Source organism: Gracilinanus agilis, chromosome 6 (assembly GCF_016433145.1).
Source record: "Gracilinanus agilis isolate LMUSP501 chromosome 6, AgileGrace, whole genome shotgun sequence".
In the NCBI taxonomy this organism is placed as follows: Eukaryota; Metazoa; Chordata; class Mammalia; order Didelphimorphia; family Didelphidae; genus Gracilinanus; species Gracilinanus agilis.
In genome coordinates, this window is record NC_058135.1 from 279,505,041 (window position 1) to 279,524,506 (window position 19,466).

Here is a 19,466-nt window from a genome sequence, read left to right on the forward strand (position 1 = left end):
GAAATTGCTCAGGAAACATGAAAAATATTCTTTTTCTTCTCCAATTACATGCAAAATTACCATTGCAAAAACCATAGTATCACTAATCCTGGTACTTTTTGACTCTACAGTTCTTTTTGTAGTATGCCATGTTATACTTAGAAAAAGGAGGACTGAGCTATTCTGAACTTCAGTATATATCTGAAAATAGGATTTGGAAGCCTGAGAAAGAAGATTCAGATAGAATTTTGTCTCTTAAAAAGTATAAATCTAAGAAACGCTTTGCCCTCTCATAGCTTTCCCAAAAGCATTCTTGACCTCTTTATTACTCAAGCTATAGACCACAGGATTCAACACGGGAATGACCATGGTAGAACACTGACACCATTTTGTCTATGTTCATGTGATGACTAGAATTTGGGAGGAGGTAAATGAAAATGATGGTCCCATACAAGATGCACACTGCTGACAGGTGGGAGGCACAGGTGGAAAAGGCTTTCTGATGACCCTCAGCAGAATGGATGCTCAGGATGGTTATAAAAATGAACAGATAGGACATCATGATGACTAAGAGTGCAAAAAATACACTGAATCCTCCTATGATAAAGACCACCCACTGAGTCATGTGGGTATCAGAACAGGAGAGAGCCAGTAGTGGGGGGGATGTCACAGAAGCAGTGATGGATCACATTAGATCTACAAAAGGACAGGCTAAAGATGTCTACTGTGTGGATGGCAGAATGCAGAAAGCCACAGATAGAGGAACCAATGGCCAGGCCAGCACACATACTCGATGTCATGATAGTAGTGTAATGTAAGGGTCTACACACGGTTGCATGACAATTGTAGGCCATAATTGCCATGAGATAATTTTCAATGGATCCAAAGGCTACAAAAAAGAGCAGCTGTGCAGCACATGCTTTGTAAGAGATAACCTTATTCTCTTGGAGAAACCCAGCCATAACCTTGGGCATAATAACTGAGGAGTAACCAAAGTCCCCCAGAGGGAGATCACTGAGGAAAAAGTACATGGGAGTGTGGAGTCACAAGAGATCAAGGCTATCATCCCCAGGTTCCCCACAAGGGTGATGAGGTAGATGAGGGTGAAGAGAATGAAAAAGGGCACTTGTATCTCCATGGCATCTGTTAATCCCCAAAGGATGAACTCATTTACATATGTCCCATTCTCCAGAGATGCCATTTGGGGGCTATGTCATTGACCTGAAAAACACACACACACACACATACACACACACACACACACATAATCATAATAATTAATTCTCTATAATTAATCAATGTTGAAGACATCTCTAGTAAGAGGGGTGATAATAGAGAATTTCCAGGCCAGAAGAATGGTTGTCATGTGTATTTAGGACCAAAAAATTAAATGAGATTAAATTCCTCTTGGGAAAGAGTAGCTATAGCTTGGTGCCATGGGGAAAGAGGGGTAAGCCTTCTGCCAGGAAGTCCTAAATTCAAATCTCTCAATCTCTCAAATCTCAAATCTCTCAAATCTCAAATGGTCTCAGACACTCAGTACTTGTATAATCTTGGATGTTCTCCCCATCCCATATAATGATGGAAGCCCTTTCTGTGAAACCTAGATATGAGCTTTATCATAAGAATATTGGGTTTTCCTGACTATAAAACATTTCTTTGTCCTGTTATGTCTGTCAGATTAGGATTGACTTGTGAACAGCTGTTATACTTCCAGCCCAGCAGAGTGAGGGAACCAGTGTGAAGATTATGTAAACACACACACACACACACACACACACACAAATATTTATATTATGCACATGCATATGTGTGTAGATGTATATTTAAATGTGTGCATGTAAACATACATACATATTTACATGTGTACATAAACATATACAAACATATGGAAATAAATGTTTATAGAGAAGTATATAATACACATATATACATATCTATACATATTTGTGCATGTACACCCATATGCACAGGCCAAATGGGTTTGAGTAAAAATTCACATATACATGCATACACATATGTATATACACACAAACCAATTGGATTTGGGTACAAACACACACATATATATCTATTGACAGCCATCTGGGTTGGTCTCAGGAAAGGTCTTACACAAAAGGTGATAGACACCTTCAATGCTGATAGGGATTTCCAATGGTGGTGGTGAGGGGTAAGGTCATTTTTGGTATGGAGGTCCATGTTTACAAGGACTTCCCTGAATGAAGAACAGATCTAGCTCTGGTTGACCATAAAGTTGAATGTGTGAAAGGGAATAATATGACCAAAGACAAGAATGGCACACAAAATCCAGATTGAATGCCACCCTGAGGAATTTGTAGTCTAACCTTGAGATGGAAGAAAATCTCTAATGAACTTTGAATATGGGACTAGTTACATGTTCAGATTTTAGTTACATAATTATGAAAATCAGTCATAAGAAATGAGAAACATGATATATTTTGAGGAGACCTGGATCTGGTGACACAGACCTGGTTTCAAATCTTGCCTCTGATTGCTACTACCTACCTAGTGTTAAGTATACCACTTTCTGTCCCTTTCAACAATTTTCTCAATTGTACAAGAAGGAGATGACCTCAATAGCTTTTAGGTCCCTCCAGATATCGATTATCCTATATAATGATTTCTAATCTGGCAAACTTTTCACCACTTTGTCATTACCACTGTGAAATCAGAAGGGGGCCACCCTGAAGACTGAAAGCTATATATATATATATTATTTTTTTTTTTACTTTTGGTCCAATTCACAAATTATCACAACTAAAATAAATCACTGCTTGGCAGCTGGATTTCTGGTGATGAGCCTCTCTTTACAAGACTGGGCTAGTTTTAGGACATCAGAACAATAGTCAGTCTATCCACAGGATATTATAGAAGACTTTTCAGTTTGGGAGGCCATGCCAGAAGTTGCCCTTCCCTAACCTCATTTTAAGGGAAGCTATAATTACCTCCACACCACAATGAGGCCTTAGAATAGAAAATGCAAGTAGCCTGCCATATTTTATTACTGGCAACTTCTGCACTGCAGGAATATTCCCAAGATAGAATAATAGAACCTCAGAGTAGGAAGGGACCAGAAAGGTAATAAAATTAGGGGTACAGTTACAGAAATTTAAAAGATGATTCTATATGTGAGTCTCAGGAATTTAAAATAAGGTCACCTATTTGCTCAATGCATTTCAATTTCTACATTTATTAGCAAAGGATGCTCAAATTTATAAAATATGTGTTTCACTAATCACACTGTGGAAGGGGAAAGGGGGAAAATTTGTGTATTATGATACAATTTATTATAGAAAATAATCCACTATCAGCTGAAGCTTTGGTAATGTGGGGCCTGGGCCTAAAATTCAACTATTAAGCCACTGAACCATTTTTAGCCTGTTCAATAAGCTGCTTCCTGGCCCCCACCTTGTTCAGACTCCTGAGACCCCCAGGCCCAAATGTTTCCCAGCACTGTCTTTCTTATCTCCTCCTGAGATAAGTTACAGATGCTTCCTGACCCCAGACCCTGACACCCCCTTGATGGATGGTTACCAGACGTCTCTTGACCCCCTGACCCTGACACTCCCTGATGGATGGTTACCAGATGCTTCCTGACCCCCTGACCTTAATATCCCTCCTTGATGGCATACGTTCCCAGACCCCCTTCTCCAGGAACCCCATAAAAACCCTTGCCTAAGAGAATCAAGGGGTCAGTCAGGCATGCCTCTCTGCCTACTGACCCTAGCATTATTGCTAGTAAATAAATAAGCCTCTTCTTGCGTATTGCATTGTCAGTGTGATTCCTCTAGCCACAACCAAATCTGGGCCAGAAAATCTGGGTCCAACAGTAAGAAGAGAATAAGGGATGCTACAGTCCCTAAAGCCAGTTTCGAGATTTGGTGCTGATAGGTAGTGTAACAGCTCCAGTGGTGGCTACATAGCATTTTCCTTTGATATAGGAAATGTCCAATCTCTGACTTGGGTGAGAGCTATTTCTTCACTTTCCTTTTTTTGGTTAATCTAAAATTTAAAATTTAATTTTTTGTTACATTAAAATTCCCAGGTAACTACCTCCTTCCCTTCTTCCCCTCCCAGCACTAGAGAAGGCATCTTTTGACAAAAAGATATATGTATATATAAAACTATGTCTTGCTTGTTTCTACTTATCATTTCTTTCTCTGGAAGTGACCATACAAGTTATTCTTCAAATAGTATTTCTGTTGCTATATAGAATGTTCTCTTGTATTTATTCATTTCACTCTTCATAATTTCATGGAAGTCTTTCCATTTTTTTCTAAATTAAACTGCTCATCATTTCTTATGGTACTGTAATATTGCACCACAATCATATTCTACAACTTGTTCAGTCATTTTCCACTTGATGGGCATTCCCTCAATTTCCAGTTCTTTTTCATCACAAAGAGAGCTGCTATAAATATTATAGAACATATAGATCCTTTTCATTTTTCCTTGATCACCTTGGGAAATAATTGCTGAGTCCAAAGGTATACAGTTTCATAACTCTTTTGGATATAATTCCAGATTGTTCTCTAAAATGACTGAATCAGTTAATAGTTCCACCAACAATGTATCAGAGTTTCCTGAGTGGTTATTAATGGAAATGGAAATGAATTATGGAAATGGAATTGAGGAAATGAAATGTGATTCATTATCTCCCCTTCTAAATATACATTTTGAGTTTTTTTTAGCATAATCACTGTTTGATTTGGAGGAGGAGGGTAGCATTTTGGATTGAAGTTGCTTCTGATTTCAAATCTGATATCAGACAATTATTAGCTATGTGACCCAGGGTAAATCATTTTGTCTCTCTCATCCTCAGTTTTCTCATATATGAAATGGGTATAATAATAGCCCCTACCTCCCAGGGCTGCTGAAAGATTCAAATGAGACAAGTTTGTAAAGTGCTCAGCTCAGTTCCTGACACATAGACACTGATAAGTGCTTGTTAAGAAAAAAAAATCAGAGAAAAGTAAAGGGGATACAGTGAAGGTTGAGTTCTTGACACCACTTCCCTCAGTCTCTTATCTCTATGATTGGAGAATGAAGTTCCAAACTTCTCCCAAAGTGTTTATAGAGAACAGACACTGGACTTTCAGTCACTCTACTTTATATTGACTGATTGGCGTAGTTTTAACTCCATGGAACAAGATAGCCCTGTGCAGATTCCTTTCTCCTTTTGTGCATTATTTCCCCCTTTAGATTGAAAGCTCCTTGAAGGTAGGGACAGTATCTCTTTTGATTAATTTCATCTCCATCACTAAGCACAGTCCTTGTTATGTAGAAGGTGCTAAATATTTATTGGATTAGGTGCTCAATAAATTTTAAAATACTTTGTATTTACCTAAGGGGCCCAGAAGAATCATATTAGAAAATTGCCTTTAATATATAGTTGACAGATTAATTGACCATTATTAACTAATGTAGTTCTACCTCTGATACATGCAGATTGAGTGACCCTAGGCAAGTTACTTCAATTCTCAGTGCTCTGGGAAATCCTTTAAGACTACAGGGAAAAGGGAAGGTGCTTATCTGCACTGATTACCATCAATACTATCACTATGAGAATCTGATACCATTTAGTATATGTAAGCTCTAATTACCTGCTTCTGTCATGACCTCTTACCATATACATGTGTCATTAAGGGGGACAGGTACTTTGCCTCTTTCTGGTTACTTATATTTTTGTTAGGCAAGTTATTTCTAGCTCACCCCCAGCCTCTCTCATACCTTTATGAAAGTCATCTATAATTTTATCTCATGAAAGTGGTTTTACAACTCTCAGTTTTAATAATGTCAGCAGCTGGGTAGCTCAGTGGATCGAGAGTATAAAAATGAAAAATGATAAAGGCTTGTATAAATATATAAATTAGTATTTTAATTAAAGCCATGTTGATAGATAAAGTTATCAGACCACGCGCTTGTAAGCATTCAAAACTGCCGCCTCCATTACTGCCTCCTCTTTCCTGGAAGCGCCTACTCGCAAAAGAGACCACTCCCTCCTAACCCAGGAGATTTAAAAACTTCCCTGCGTCAAGACGTAAGCCTTTCCAAGCCCAAAAACCGGAAACGGAAACCCGTTGGACCACGGGAAATGTAGTTTGATACATTTCCCAAATTTCACTTTTACAAGAGCCAGACCTAGAGATGGGAGGTCCTAGGTTCAAATCTGGCTTCAGACACTTCCCAGCTGTGTGACCCTGGGCAAGTCACTTGACCCTCATTGCCTAGCCCTTAACACTCTTCTGCCTTGGAGCCAATACACAGTATTGACTCCAAGATGGAAAGTAAGGGTTTTAATAATAATAATAATAACAATAATAATAATAATAATGCCAGCAGCTAAGGCTTATATAACCCCACAAAATTCATATAGTATCTCCTTTGATTCTCACAGCAATCTGTGAAGCAGATATTTTTACCCTCATTTTACAGATGAGCAACCTGAGGCTGAAAAATGCTAGGTGACTTTCCCAGGGTCTCACAATTAATGAGTGTTCTTAAGCAGTATTTGTGCCATGGATATTGTCCCTTCTATTGAGCAATGAGGTCTTTGAGAAGAAAAAAAACATTATCATCGTTTTGTATCCCCAGCAGATGTTTAATGATTGCTTAACATAAGTCTTATGGATTTTGGCCTGAGTTTGTGAGATGGAGATCTTAATACCTATATGAAATATGTCACAAGTTTTTGTTAATTTCTTTTATTTTGACTTAGAAAAAGCTTTGCAACCATTAAAGTGCTTAGACATGAGAGTTTTAATTAACTATATAGGCTGAAGGGCTTACATATCATAACATATAAAAGGGTTCTGAGAAGCATATACACACAGGGAAAAGAAGACACAAAAATTGCTAGCCTATAAGGTCATTGAGACAGTGAAGACTAGTGGATAAAAACCTAGACTTGGAATCAAGAAGACCAAGGGGGGAATCCTACCTCAGGCACTTAGCTGTGTGATCCTAAGGAAGTCACTTAAAGTCTCTTGACCCCATTTTTCTTATCTAGAAAATAGTGCTAATAATAATTAAGGCATTTATTTTAACAGAATATCCAAAGTAGTTAGAAAGAATAAGTCTTTAATCAGCACAAGGGAGACAATGCTCTATTGGTCACCATACAGAACAAAGCTCTGGTACTCTGGGAATATTGTCTCTGGAAAAATGCACCTTGAAAGGGGATTTGCTAATGAACTGAAGAACTTGGGGTCATAGAGTCTTATGTTGGCAAACCTATGGTACATGTCTGGCATGTGTTGGAGGGAGCTGCTCCCTTCCCCCTCTCCATGTGTGTGTAAAGACATTTCTTACATCACTCACCTCTCTGCCCAGCAGGCCCATGGGAATAATTTCTCCTTCACCTATCTGGAATAAGGGAGTGGTTCACATGGGTTGCAGGTTGGGTACTCAGTCTCTAAAAGGTTTGCCATTACTGTTATATACCCTCTGGTGAATGAAGGAAAGGAAATACACTGAGTGGTTATACATAGGCTTGGGAAAAGGTTGTAGCCTGAGGCTGAGGTACCAGGAAGTGGCTTCGGAGAGGCTAAGAAGAAAAAAAACGTACTTGGGGTTTGAGTATCTCTATCACTCCTATTCAGTGTGTTTAATGATTATTTAATGGTCCATTATTCAGTCTAAGATCAGGGTCAGTGTGGGAGCTTTCTGAAGGCAAGTTCCTAAGTGATAAAGGAAAATTTGGGGGTTCCATAAAACAGTCATCGGGTTTTAGAATCAATACTGTACATTAGTTTCAAGACAAAAGAGGAGTAAAGGATAGGCAATAAGGGTTAAGTGACTTGCTCAGGTACTTCAGGAGGTATCTGAAGCCAGATTTGAAACCAGGATTACCAGACTGAAGACCTGCCTCTCAATCTATGAAACTGCCTCACTGCTCCCTGTAGTCATCTTTTTAACACTACATTTTTAAAATATTCATTTGTTGTTAAGGTTCAGTCTTCATTAGGGCCCCAATTCTCACCTATTCTTCTATCACAGAAAATGACCCTTTATTGCAGAGAAAAAAACAATAGATCAAAAATCTGTAGCATTGTAGATAACAATGATTTGAATTTATACACTCTTTAAAGCATTTTGTGGGTAAGTGCTGTGGTCATTGTTAACCTTCATTTTACTAATGAGGAAACTGAATCTTTGAAAGATTTAAGCACTTGCCCATGGTCACATAGCTACCGAGTCAGAGATGGGAACTGGACCCAGGTATTTCTGTCTTTCATCTGCCATCTAAATTCTAATTTCTTTCTCACATGGCTGATCAAGTATATCATCAAGCAATTAGACTCGAGATATACATCTCTCTTGAGAGTACATCTCTCTGTCCACCATATCATACATGTCCCTCCACCCATACATTCTGGATTCTGAGATTTGATTTCATAGAACTCATTTGATGTTAAGAAAAATGCTGATGGGGCCCCAAAAGTGAAAGTCAACCAGGATCTTGTCATGTCAGTATTGGGACTGAATAATGGCTAGCAAATAAATGAATGGGTCACTCAGAAAGGTTCTGCTGCCATACTAGGAAGCTCTAAAAGAGTGACATTTAGTTATCAGTGGTTAAATACAGTGATCAGGATGGGCTTTATGTAGACCAGGGATTCCCAAACTTTTTTGGCCTACCATCCCCTTTCCAGAAAAAATATTACTTAGCGCCCCTGGAAATTAATTTTAAAAAAAATTTTAATAGCAATTAATAGGAAAGATAAATGCACCTGTGGCCATCATGGCCCTCTTGGATCTCTGCAGCACCCACCAGGGGGTGGTGGCACCCACTTTGGGAATCACTGATGTAGACCTTGGTATACAATTTCCTGAGAATTCTTACTCTCCCCGGGGGAAACTTCAGAGCTAGCTCATGAATATAACGAGTCATTAAACTTTATTCTAAGCATGACAAATAAACCTAATTCCCCAGGGAGTTCATTTTTACCTTATTTCTTTGTTAGTGTGGTAAAATTGAGAATACTTTGGGCACAGAAGTCAGAAGATGGGACTTTGAATAATTGTATGACCACTTCCCTACTGATTTTGATAAGTCACTTAATTTCCCCAACCCTCAATGTGCTAATCTGTAAAATAGGGATAATAATCTCTTCTCTTGAAGGTGAAATGCTGGATGTGGAAAAGATAGTGTGGTGCCACTTATTAGTGACACAATCTTTGAGAAGTCACATTACCTGTCAGAATCTATTTCCAACTCTAAAAATTATGATACTATTTTCACAACAACCTTTCAGGGGGAAAAATGCTTTGTAAACTACAGATGTGTGAGCTATTGTGTTTTTAATCATTATTGTTACTATTCTTTCAATTTACCCAGATGTTTACTCAATGGGACTTTGTATTGTAATGGAGCAGAGAGGACTAAAAAGTAACAGAGCCCCTCACGGCCCCTCAGGGGGCCAGCAGCCTACCTGAGTTTTCACCCAACCTCTTATCTCACTTCCCTTCTGTCCACTTGCCTGACCCTCCTTGGTTACTAACAGCACCACATTTGCTTCTGAGAAACTGCTTGCTTGAGGAATGTATATTTTTGAACACACCAATCCTATCCTTTGAAATGTGTGCCAAGGAAAATTCTCGCCAACTTATTTTCCTATATATGTTCTGTGCTTACTTATGGGTGGCGTGATTCTCTCTCATGTGAGGAGGAATCCCTGGTTGGCCAGTTATTAAAGGTCCCTAAATCTTCTAAACCTGAGTGTTTGGTGTTTTTCAGGAGGTGTCCCACTTCAGTATCTTACCCTGTCCTCCTCAGTTTACTGCATCTATTCCTGTACAAAGAGCTATACTGTGCTTGTTAAAAATAAAATTATTTCTTTGGGATTTTGCTTGGTGTAATGATATGAAACTCAGGACAAAGAGAATTCAAAGGAGTTTATAAAAATGGGTAGCAACACATTGTTGCTCACTTCAGTTCTGCAAATAGTTTCATGGTGGGCCAAATTTTTAATAAGATATTTTGAGGGGGCAGCTGGGTGGCTCAGTGGTTTGAAAGTCATGCCCAGAGACCGGAGGTCCTGGGTTCAAATTTGACCTCAGATACTTCCTAGCTGTGTGACCCTGGGCAAATCACTTAATCCCCATTGCCTAGCCCTTACCACTCTTCTGCCTTAGAACCAATACCCAGTATTGATTTTAAGATGGAAGGTAAGGGTTTAAAAAAAAAGAAATTTTGGATAGGTTCACTTCAGCAAAAAGGATTGGGCCAAGTGGACTGTATGTGATAATATTCAGTTACAAACAGGTAGGAATGACTTGAGTATAGGGCAAATTATCAGGCCATACTAAGCTCCAGACTAAGAGATGCTTTTCCCTAACACTGTCTGAGAAACAGGTCTGGAATCAACAAATCACTAAATTAACACAATTCCCAATGGGCTGTTAAGTTTGAGAAATCTCATAAATTTCATGTAATATTGGCCAAAGTCGAAAAAGACGAGGTGATGGTATAATAGAGTCAATTCAGACATTGTTGAATATCTAAATACATGGGCAAGTAACATTGATGGGGAGATATCATTTAGGAAGTAGAATCTAGGGAAGTGCCCTAATGGTCTTTCCTTAGAGCTGTGTTGTTTAAGAATTTCAGCAATCAGTTAGATGCAGGCTTAGATGTCAAAGTTATCGGATGAACAAATATGGTAGACAAACTAACTATTCAGATGGCATTCATATGGTATAGCTCCTAGAACACTGGACTTGGATTCAAGAAAATCTGAGTTCTTATCAACTTCAAATATTTAGTAACTGTTCAACTCTAGGCATCACTTAATCTCTGACTGCCTCACTTTCCTCATCTATAAAATAAGGATAATGGTACCTCTGTCTCCCAAGGTAATTTTAAGAATGAAAGGAGACAGTATTTTTAAGTGATTGGAAAAGATAAGGCACTTTATACATATATTATTAGCAGTTATCATGAGATGTTGATAGACTTGTTAGTCTAACTATAATCATGTGAAATTTATAGAACAAATGTGGAGTGATACTCTTGCTTTTTAAAAAAAATATCCACAAGTAATTGCCAGAATAGAAATGATTAGAGAGTAGTTTGCCTGGAAAAAGATATAGGAATTGGGACAGCTAGGTGCCTCAGTGGATTGAGAACCAGGCCTAGAGACAGAAGGTTCTGGGTTCAAATCTATCCTCAGATACTTCCTAGCTGTGTGATCCTGGGCAAGTCACTTTCTCCTAGTTGCTTAGTCCTTATCACTCTTCTACCTTGGAACCAATACTTAGTATAGATTCTAAGATGGAAGGTGAGGGTTTAAAAAAAAACATATGGGAATTTTTGTGGGCTATAAATTCAATATGTGATCATCACATTGTGATGTACCCACCAGTAGCAGTATTAATAGCTGATGTTTATATGGTGCTCTAAGATTTGTAAATTGCACACTCAATTTCATTGGTCTATAAAACCTCCTATTAACTTTGACTACATTTACAGTGATATGATGAAGAGAATGAAAGAACTAACAATTCCCACTATCTATTGTCTTGGTCAGGCAGTAATCAGATGATTGTGGTCAGGTCTGGGCAATCCATTCAAGATAGGTGGAATAAGTAAGAACTTGACTACTAGAAATTGTCTTAGATAAATTGGGACTTCATATTATGGAGTACACGAAAGAGTTGTAGGAATCTGGTATATGTAGGCTAGAAAGAAAAAAAAAACTTAGTAATTGAAGTAATTGAGTAATTGAAGGCAAGCCATGTGAAAAAGGAATTAGATTTGTTTTCTTTGGTAGCAGAGGGGAAAACTTTAAGTAAAGAACAAAGAGAAATATTTAAGCTTGATACAAAAGATATTTCTTAACAATTAGACCTGTTCAAAAGTTGCATGGACTGTTTTGGAAGGTATTAGGTTTTCCCTCTTAGAAGCCTTACTGAAAAGAATGGATGATTGTACTAACCAAATCAATCATTCCAACAATCACTAAATGATAAATATTTAACAGCAGCCATTACTTTGGGCCCTGTCCAGGGTTACAAAGATAAAACAACAATTTCTGCTTTCATGGAGTTTACATTCTATTATGAACACATATAAATAGATACCAAATAATGCATAAAGTTAATGTAAATGAATTTATCAGCAAGAGACCTTAGCATCTGAGGGAATCAGAAAAGGCCTCATTTGGAAGGAGATAATATTTCACCTAACATCTGAAAGAATCTAGGGATTCTAAGGCAGAAATGAAGAAAAAATTGAAATAAAAAAAAAAGAAACATTCAGGCATGAAGGACAGTCTATTCAGACAAGGAGGTGAAATGAGGAAGGTGATGAGAGACACAAGTTGACTACTTTGCTGGACCATAGCTTGAAAGAAGACAAAAGTCTTCATAATCTAACCCCTCTCTTCCTTTTATACTCCTCTTACACTTTAATTCCCCATATAAACTCTTCAATCCAGTGACATTGGCTTCTTGGCTGTTCAACAAACAGGACACTCCATATTTCAATTCTGGACAGTTTTTCTGACTGTCCTTCATGTCTGGAAGTCTCTCCCTCCTCCTCTCTGCTTTTTGGCTTCTCTCTTTTTGAGTATCAATTAAAATCTCACATTGTATAGGAATTCTTCTCCAACCTCTCTCAATTCTAGGGTGTTTCCTCCATTAATCATTTATTTATTTTATATATAGCTTATTATGTATATATATTTGTTTGTATGTTGTCACTCTCCATTAGATTGTAAGCTTCTTGAGGGCAGGGACTAGCTAATGCCTCTTTTGGTATCCTTCCTATTTAGAATTGTGCTGGAAGTTTAATAAATGTTTATTGGTTGATTTCAAGTTTGCTTCATGGAGATCATAGCTATTGTCTGGGGACCAATAAAAAGAAATAAATGAATAGATAAAAAAGATATTATTAGGTTTTGCTGAACCATGACGATATAGATAAAAAAAAAACCCAAAACATTTTACTTTCAATCTTTTACCTTCACCTCCATAAGTGCTCCTCAACCTGAAGAAACTTCTTCTCAAGGGTCTGTTTTCCTGATTGGTGACTTCCTTTCACATCTATTGCTACCCCACATATAAGCCCCTACTCAGCATCCCTATAACTATATGACTAAAATTTCCCCTCCACAGCCACTACTCCCTTTTGTACATTGTCTCCCCCACTCTTAGAATATCCAGTTTTTAGTACCACATTTGGCATATTGTAAGTTCCTAATAAGTACATTTCCATCAATTAATTAATTAACTCATAAAAAAAACAAAAGGAATTCATAATCTTAAAAAGTTTGTTCTTTTTTAAAATTAAATTTTAGTAATTATTAAATTAAATTAAGTATTTTCACCATCACCTCTCCCATTGGGAAAAAAAGAAAAACAAAATCCTTTGAACAAACACATAAGTATAGTCAACCAAGACAATTTTCCATATTTATCATTTCTAAATATACATCTTATTTTTCATATTAGTATTTCACCTCTTTGTCAGGAGGTAGGCAGTAATCTTTGTCATCAGACCTTTGAAAGAGTGATTGATTAGTGTTCTTAAATGTTCCAAAATTATACATTATTACAAGATTGACTTTATAGTATAAATTGTTCTGATTCTAGTCATTTCACTCTATCTCAGTCAATATATGTCTTTCCAGATCTCATTTTTTAGTATAATTGTGTTCCATTATATTCATAAATTATAATTTATGTAAGTATTTTCCACTTAATTGATACTCCCATAGTTAGTTGTCCTTTGACACAACAGAAAGAGTTGCTATATTTTTGTACATATAAGACCATTTCCTTTCTTTGTAGTCTTTAGTATTGTAAGGTCAAAGAGTATTCACAGTTAGGTAAGTTTTGAGGTATAATTCCAAATCATTTTCCAAAAATGCTTTACGAATTTATATAGGAGATTCTATTTGGATGAGAGAATGCAATATGCAAAGCAGGATCATGGCCAGAGGTGGCTAATGGGTGATAAAGAAGTAGATTGATATTTCATTCAGAAGCAGAATTTATTATAGTTGAATTGTAGCAGAATTTATTTGTCTATATTTCCAGAAATGAGTAGAAGAAAAGGAAATTTTGAATTTTCTCCAGGGTGAGAAGGTATATGGTGGTGGTGAAGAAGACAAGGTTGGAGAGTAGGGAATGAAGTAAAGTATGGCTGGGACTTTTTATGACCTTTTTTCCAAAACCTCATTATTATTCATGGAACTAAGTAGGTAAGAACACACCATATACCTATTTTATCTCTGGGTCTCTGTGAAGTCAATATGTTGGATAGAATCTTTTCTGCATTTTACTATTTTTTATTGTCTAAATCTCAACCCTGTTCTTCCCCCCCCCCCAATATTCTGTTTTCACATAAAATGGAGACAAACCCCAGAGATAACCTCCAAGAGGGCCACTTTCTCTCTTTGGTTCATTGTTCCTAAATGGCAAATCTACTAATATCTTAAATTTCAACTAATTTCTTAGTGTTCCCTAAATAGAAGAAAAGGCTCCCCATTTTACACTCCCTCAAAGTATCAATTGAACACAAGGCAGTTTTATTTTCACTCCACAGAAAATGTAAGAGATGTAAAACAATCACATGAACAAAGAAAACATAAATCACTTAACTAGTTTAGCTCTACTAGATAGGAACTGTTTTTATGTCAACATTTGAGGATATTTAGCCACATTTGAATAAAATCGTTTGGTCCCAAATGCATAGTCCCTTCTAGATTATTAATACTACCCACTGGCTTAGAATCACCTTTATGATAAACATCCTTTATAGGTGGCTGAACAAGCATTGACTTCCTATCCTACCTGTCCTTTTTGAGTAACTCTATTTGCTCCATAATTAGCAAACTGCATAGGGGCCATGAAGAAAAGATTTTTTTAACCAAAAGGAGCAATAGATTTTGCTTTCTAGGAAGAATAGTAGAGAAAGTACATCGGTGACTCCAATCTTTCTCCAAGAAGCTCAGTACATCAAGAAATCCATTTTTCTTCTAAGAGATCTATCTCTTAAATTCTAGAATTTGGAACTCCTAAACTTGGCCTGAAGGGGCAACCATATGTCTATTTCTTCCTTGCCATTCTATACAAAATTTTCCATTGCCTCAGATGCTATCAACTTTGGAGCCTACATGGAGAATCATTAATTCACTGATCTTTTGCTTGTGGTCTTCAAAGGAAACCCAAAGGAAGGCCACCAAGAATATGAAGTGCCAGAAATCCCCTTGGACATGGACTCATGTGCTTTTATGGCAAATTATTGTTGTTACTTGTGGGTAAGGATAGCTTTAAGTATAAATGAGCACAGATTTCCCTTCACATACTTTGAATCCAAGTCTTGATCAGAAGTCATTGTCTTTTGAAGGTAGAAAGAAATCTAAATAGAGTTACTCAAAAAATATATGAGACAGAGACAGATATAGACGGAGAAAGGGGCATAGGGACAGAAAGAGATGAAAAGAGATATTTAGAGACAGAGACAGAGAGGCAGAGATACAGTTAGAAAGTGACAAAGAAAGACAGAAAGAGATCAAAACAGAGACACAAAAATACAGAAACAGATGGAGAGATAGGCCTAGAGAGCAAGAGACAGATGAGATAAAGACAGAAACAGAGATAACTTCTGTTTTATAGATTTGTTGGAGGAGTGAGCAATACCTCTAAGGCTAAAAACTTGCCTTTCTGAGTCTCCAGCAGCCATTACATTGGAAGCCACCTGTATCTTAGAAACTGCCATGGCTTTTTGGATGAATAACTCATCTCAGTCAAGAAGATATGAATTGAAGTTTCCCTTCAGATGTGTATAAACTAAGGATTTCTGAAGGAGTCATCTAAACTCTCAGTGGCCAAAAGAATACTTTATGTTGTAGAGTAGGTGCTTTTCTCCATTGGTAGGATTTTCTCACTGAGGATTTCCTATACCAGTGAAGTTAAATCTCTGGGTCAAAAAATAAAAATGACGGAAGTGGGTTGCATCACCATCCCAAACCTCTAAACTACCTAATATTGGTCTCTGCAATTTAGCATCAGGGATTTTTTGAGTATCACAATAAAAGCTTGGAAGTATCAGAACTGAAGTATTCAAATCCAAGGCTCTTTGACTTTAAGTGCAGGATTCACTCCAGAGTACAATGCTATCTTGAAAAAAGGCAGAACTTAAGCACAGTACTTAAGAAAATAGCCTGACTTGGAGCCTAGAAGATTTAGATGGAGCAAGAAGATTTAGATGGCATTTTCTCCCTAAGAATAAGCTCAATGAATGCTTTGCAACCCGGTTGCTTTCTTGAAAGCATTCTTAACATCTTTATTCCTCAGGCTATAAACTAGAGGGTTCAACATGGGAATAATCATGGTGTAGAAAACAGATGCCATTTTGTCTGTGTCCATGGAATGACTAGAACTGGGTTGTAAGTACATGAAGATGATTGTCCCAAAAAATATGGAAACAGTTGTGAGGTGGGAGGCACAGGTAGAGAAGGCTTTCCACCGGCCTTCAGCAGAGCGTATTCTCAGGATGGTAATGAAAATGAACAGATAGGAAGTCAAGATGACCAAGAGGATAAAAAAGATAGTGATCCCCCCTAATAAAAAGACCACCAGCTCATTAAGATGGATATCAGAGCAGGAGAGAGCCAGGAGGGGGGGAATGTCACAGAAAAAGTGATGAATCACATTGGAACCACAGAAAGACAGGCTGAATGTGCAGCTTGTGTGGATGCAAGACTGCAAGAATCCACAGACATAGGAACCAATGGCCAGAGCAGCACACATACTTGATGTCATGGTGGTGGTGTAATGGAGGGGTTTACAGACAGCTTCTTGGCGATCATAAGCCATTACAGCTAGAAGGTAGCTTTCTGCTGAAGCAAAGGCCATGAAGAAAAACATCTGTGCAGCACATCCATTGTAGGAGATGACTTTGTTCCTTGTAAAGAATCCAGCCATCACTTTAGGAGTCACAGCTGAGGAGTAGCCAAAGTCTACTAGAGAAAGGTTACTGAGAAAAAAGTACATGGGAGTATGGAGATGGGAGTCCCAGGAAATAAGAGCTACCATTCCCAGATTCCCCACTAGGGTGATAAGGTAGATGATGGTGAACATTATAAAGAGGGGAACCTGAAGCTCTGGGGCATCTGTTAATCCTCCAAGAATAAACTCATTTACCTCTGAGCCATTCTCCATTCGTGCCTCTTAGTGCTTTCATCAGTCACCTACAATAAGAGAGAAACTATCAAAAGAATTAACTTAGCACAATGAAGGACTCCCATATATAAACTATGACCAGAGACAAATCTAGTGTGAAAAGTACAAGAGGGCTTGAAGGACCAAGAGGGTCTACATGGTCATTGTAGAAATTATTGTGAAGTCCATAAAGTCAATGATTCCTGATTCCTTTTGAATGGGTGTCCCCCATCTACCAATGAAATAATTAATAACTTTAAGGAACTTGGTTTTTATTGGGGAAACAACATGTTTATGGATCAGTAAATCCAGATGACATAAAACATAATTTAGTAATTTCAAGACTGAGAGAGCTTTAGTAACTAGGAGAATCAGAAAAGTCCTCAGAGGTCAGCACAGATTGAATATTTTAAGGCCCCAGGGATATTTTGACTTTCCCATTGTCACTCAAGCAGTGAGAATCATTGAGAGTATGAAGGAAATAAATATGAAATAAGACTAGGAAAGCAGATGGAAGCCAGACTATGGGGATGCTTAAAATCCAGTCTGAAAAGCTTATATTTTATTTTAGAGATGATGCCAATGAAAGTGTTTGAAGTGGTCAGACATGAAAAGATCTGTTCTATTTTAATAGTTCTGGAAATCAAAGAAATCATTTAATCCTCAATAACAAATATTATAGTTTTAAATTTGATTAACATTAGCATTTTCTGCCCTACTTTCCAAACATTCCACCATTACTGTGAAATTAAAATGAGATCAAATAATTGAATTTCATCTTCTCCATTGGCTCATTTCATAGGCAATTTTCCCAACTCAAAAGGAGAAAAAAAAACATATCTTTTGTTGGGCAACCTGCTGATGAAGATCATCTAAGCACTAAACTAAGCTAAACTTTGGACAAAAGATCTAAAGTCCTTTGTAAGGAAATATCAGAAACTTAAAATAATTTGCAAGAGTTTTTTTCCACTTTCAAATTCTTAGACCAACTGAACACTCTAATGAAGGATTAGCATTGGACTTGAATGGAATATATAAGTGGGATACAAATATTTGATCTATTAAAACTTGATCTGAGTTACAAAATATTATTACTACAGGAGCATACTGTCTTTTAGTGGGACTAGACAGGCTTAGAGAGCAGCATGGATATTCCAGGGATGTTGTGACTTGCCCACTATTACTTAAGAAACAAGATTCATTGACAGGATTTGAACCCAGATCACTTGACCAGAAAGCCAGCTCTTTCTACTATACCACACTCAACCCAGATGTTTCTGACTTTTGTTTCAGCATTCTAACTACCAAGTCATACCACCTCTAAGAAAAAATAAAAATATCAATTTTAGACTTAATCTATCTCTTATAATCCTGCCTTGGCCACCACTAATTTGCTATGTGATTTGTATTTACCAGATTCACTGGAATAACAGAAAGATTTCCCTGAAGCCCCAGAGGAATCTGTATCTTTCTGTCATATACTATCCCAAAAGTCTTAGTGTAGTTTTAAGTTACTGAATTCTTGTGCAGTCTATGCAGTCTATGTTGCATTTTTTTTTTCTGGGAGTGAATTGAAAACTATATCATACCCATTTCAGGACCTTATAACCTGTTTTTAGGGAAACAGATATGAGCTATATCTAAGTTTTATTCTAAGGGCTTTTCTTAATTAAATTTAGATGGAGGCAACAAGGCAAAGAAAGAGGATATGATGTCTTAGGGTCAGATCTCTAACACTGACCCTGCTATATGAACCTAGAGTTCAGGGCCATAAATTATGCAAAGATAGTCTTAGTTTCTTATCTGTGTATGTGTTGTTTACCTTCAGTAAAGCAGAATGTAGGTTCTGGGGGCAGAAATTGTTTTATTCTCATCTTTTATCCTTCATGCTTGACCCAGTATCAGGTGTTTAATAAATGATTATCTATCAAATAAAACTGGCCAGGTGTTTAATAAATGCTTATTCTATCAAATTGAATTGTTGAATTTAGGGTAGGTTAATTAATCTCTTGGGGGCCCTATCTCCTCATATATATAGAAAGGATAGTTACATATAAGGATACTGACAGTTCCTAAGTCACACAGTTTAAGAGAGTTAAGGTTGCAAAATTCCACATGCTGTAGAATTAGAGTTATAGAAAACAATATAGCCTGGGAGGTTGTCTGTGATAATGGATGAATAGTCTGAAAAGGAAAAAGACAAAGGATGTCCCAGACTATAAATTAACCAAGGCTTCATGGTTTAGAAGATATATAATAAGATATTACATATAATATTATTACATATTATTTTA

General features: G+C 37.2%; 1 protein-coding gene and 1 pseudogene across 1 annotated transcript; both read right to left on the reverse strand.

Annotated features, from left to right (window-relative positions):
* Positions 1-249: 249 nt before the first annotated feature.
* LOC123252180 lies at positions 250-1,180 on the reverse strand (annotated as a pseudogene).
* Positions 1,181-16,242: 15,062 nt separating this feature from the next.
* On the reverse strand, positions 16,243-17,172 carry LOC123252700 (olfactory receptor 5B12-like). The gene has a single exon (XM_044681960.1). The coding sequence runs from the start codon at positions 17,170-17,172 to the stop codon at positions 16,243-16,245; it is 930 nt and encodes a 309-aa protein (XP_044537895.1).
* Between the last annotated feature and the right edge of the window lie 2,294 nt (positions 17,173-19,466).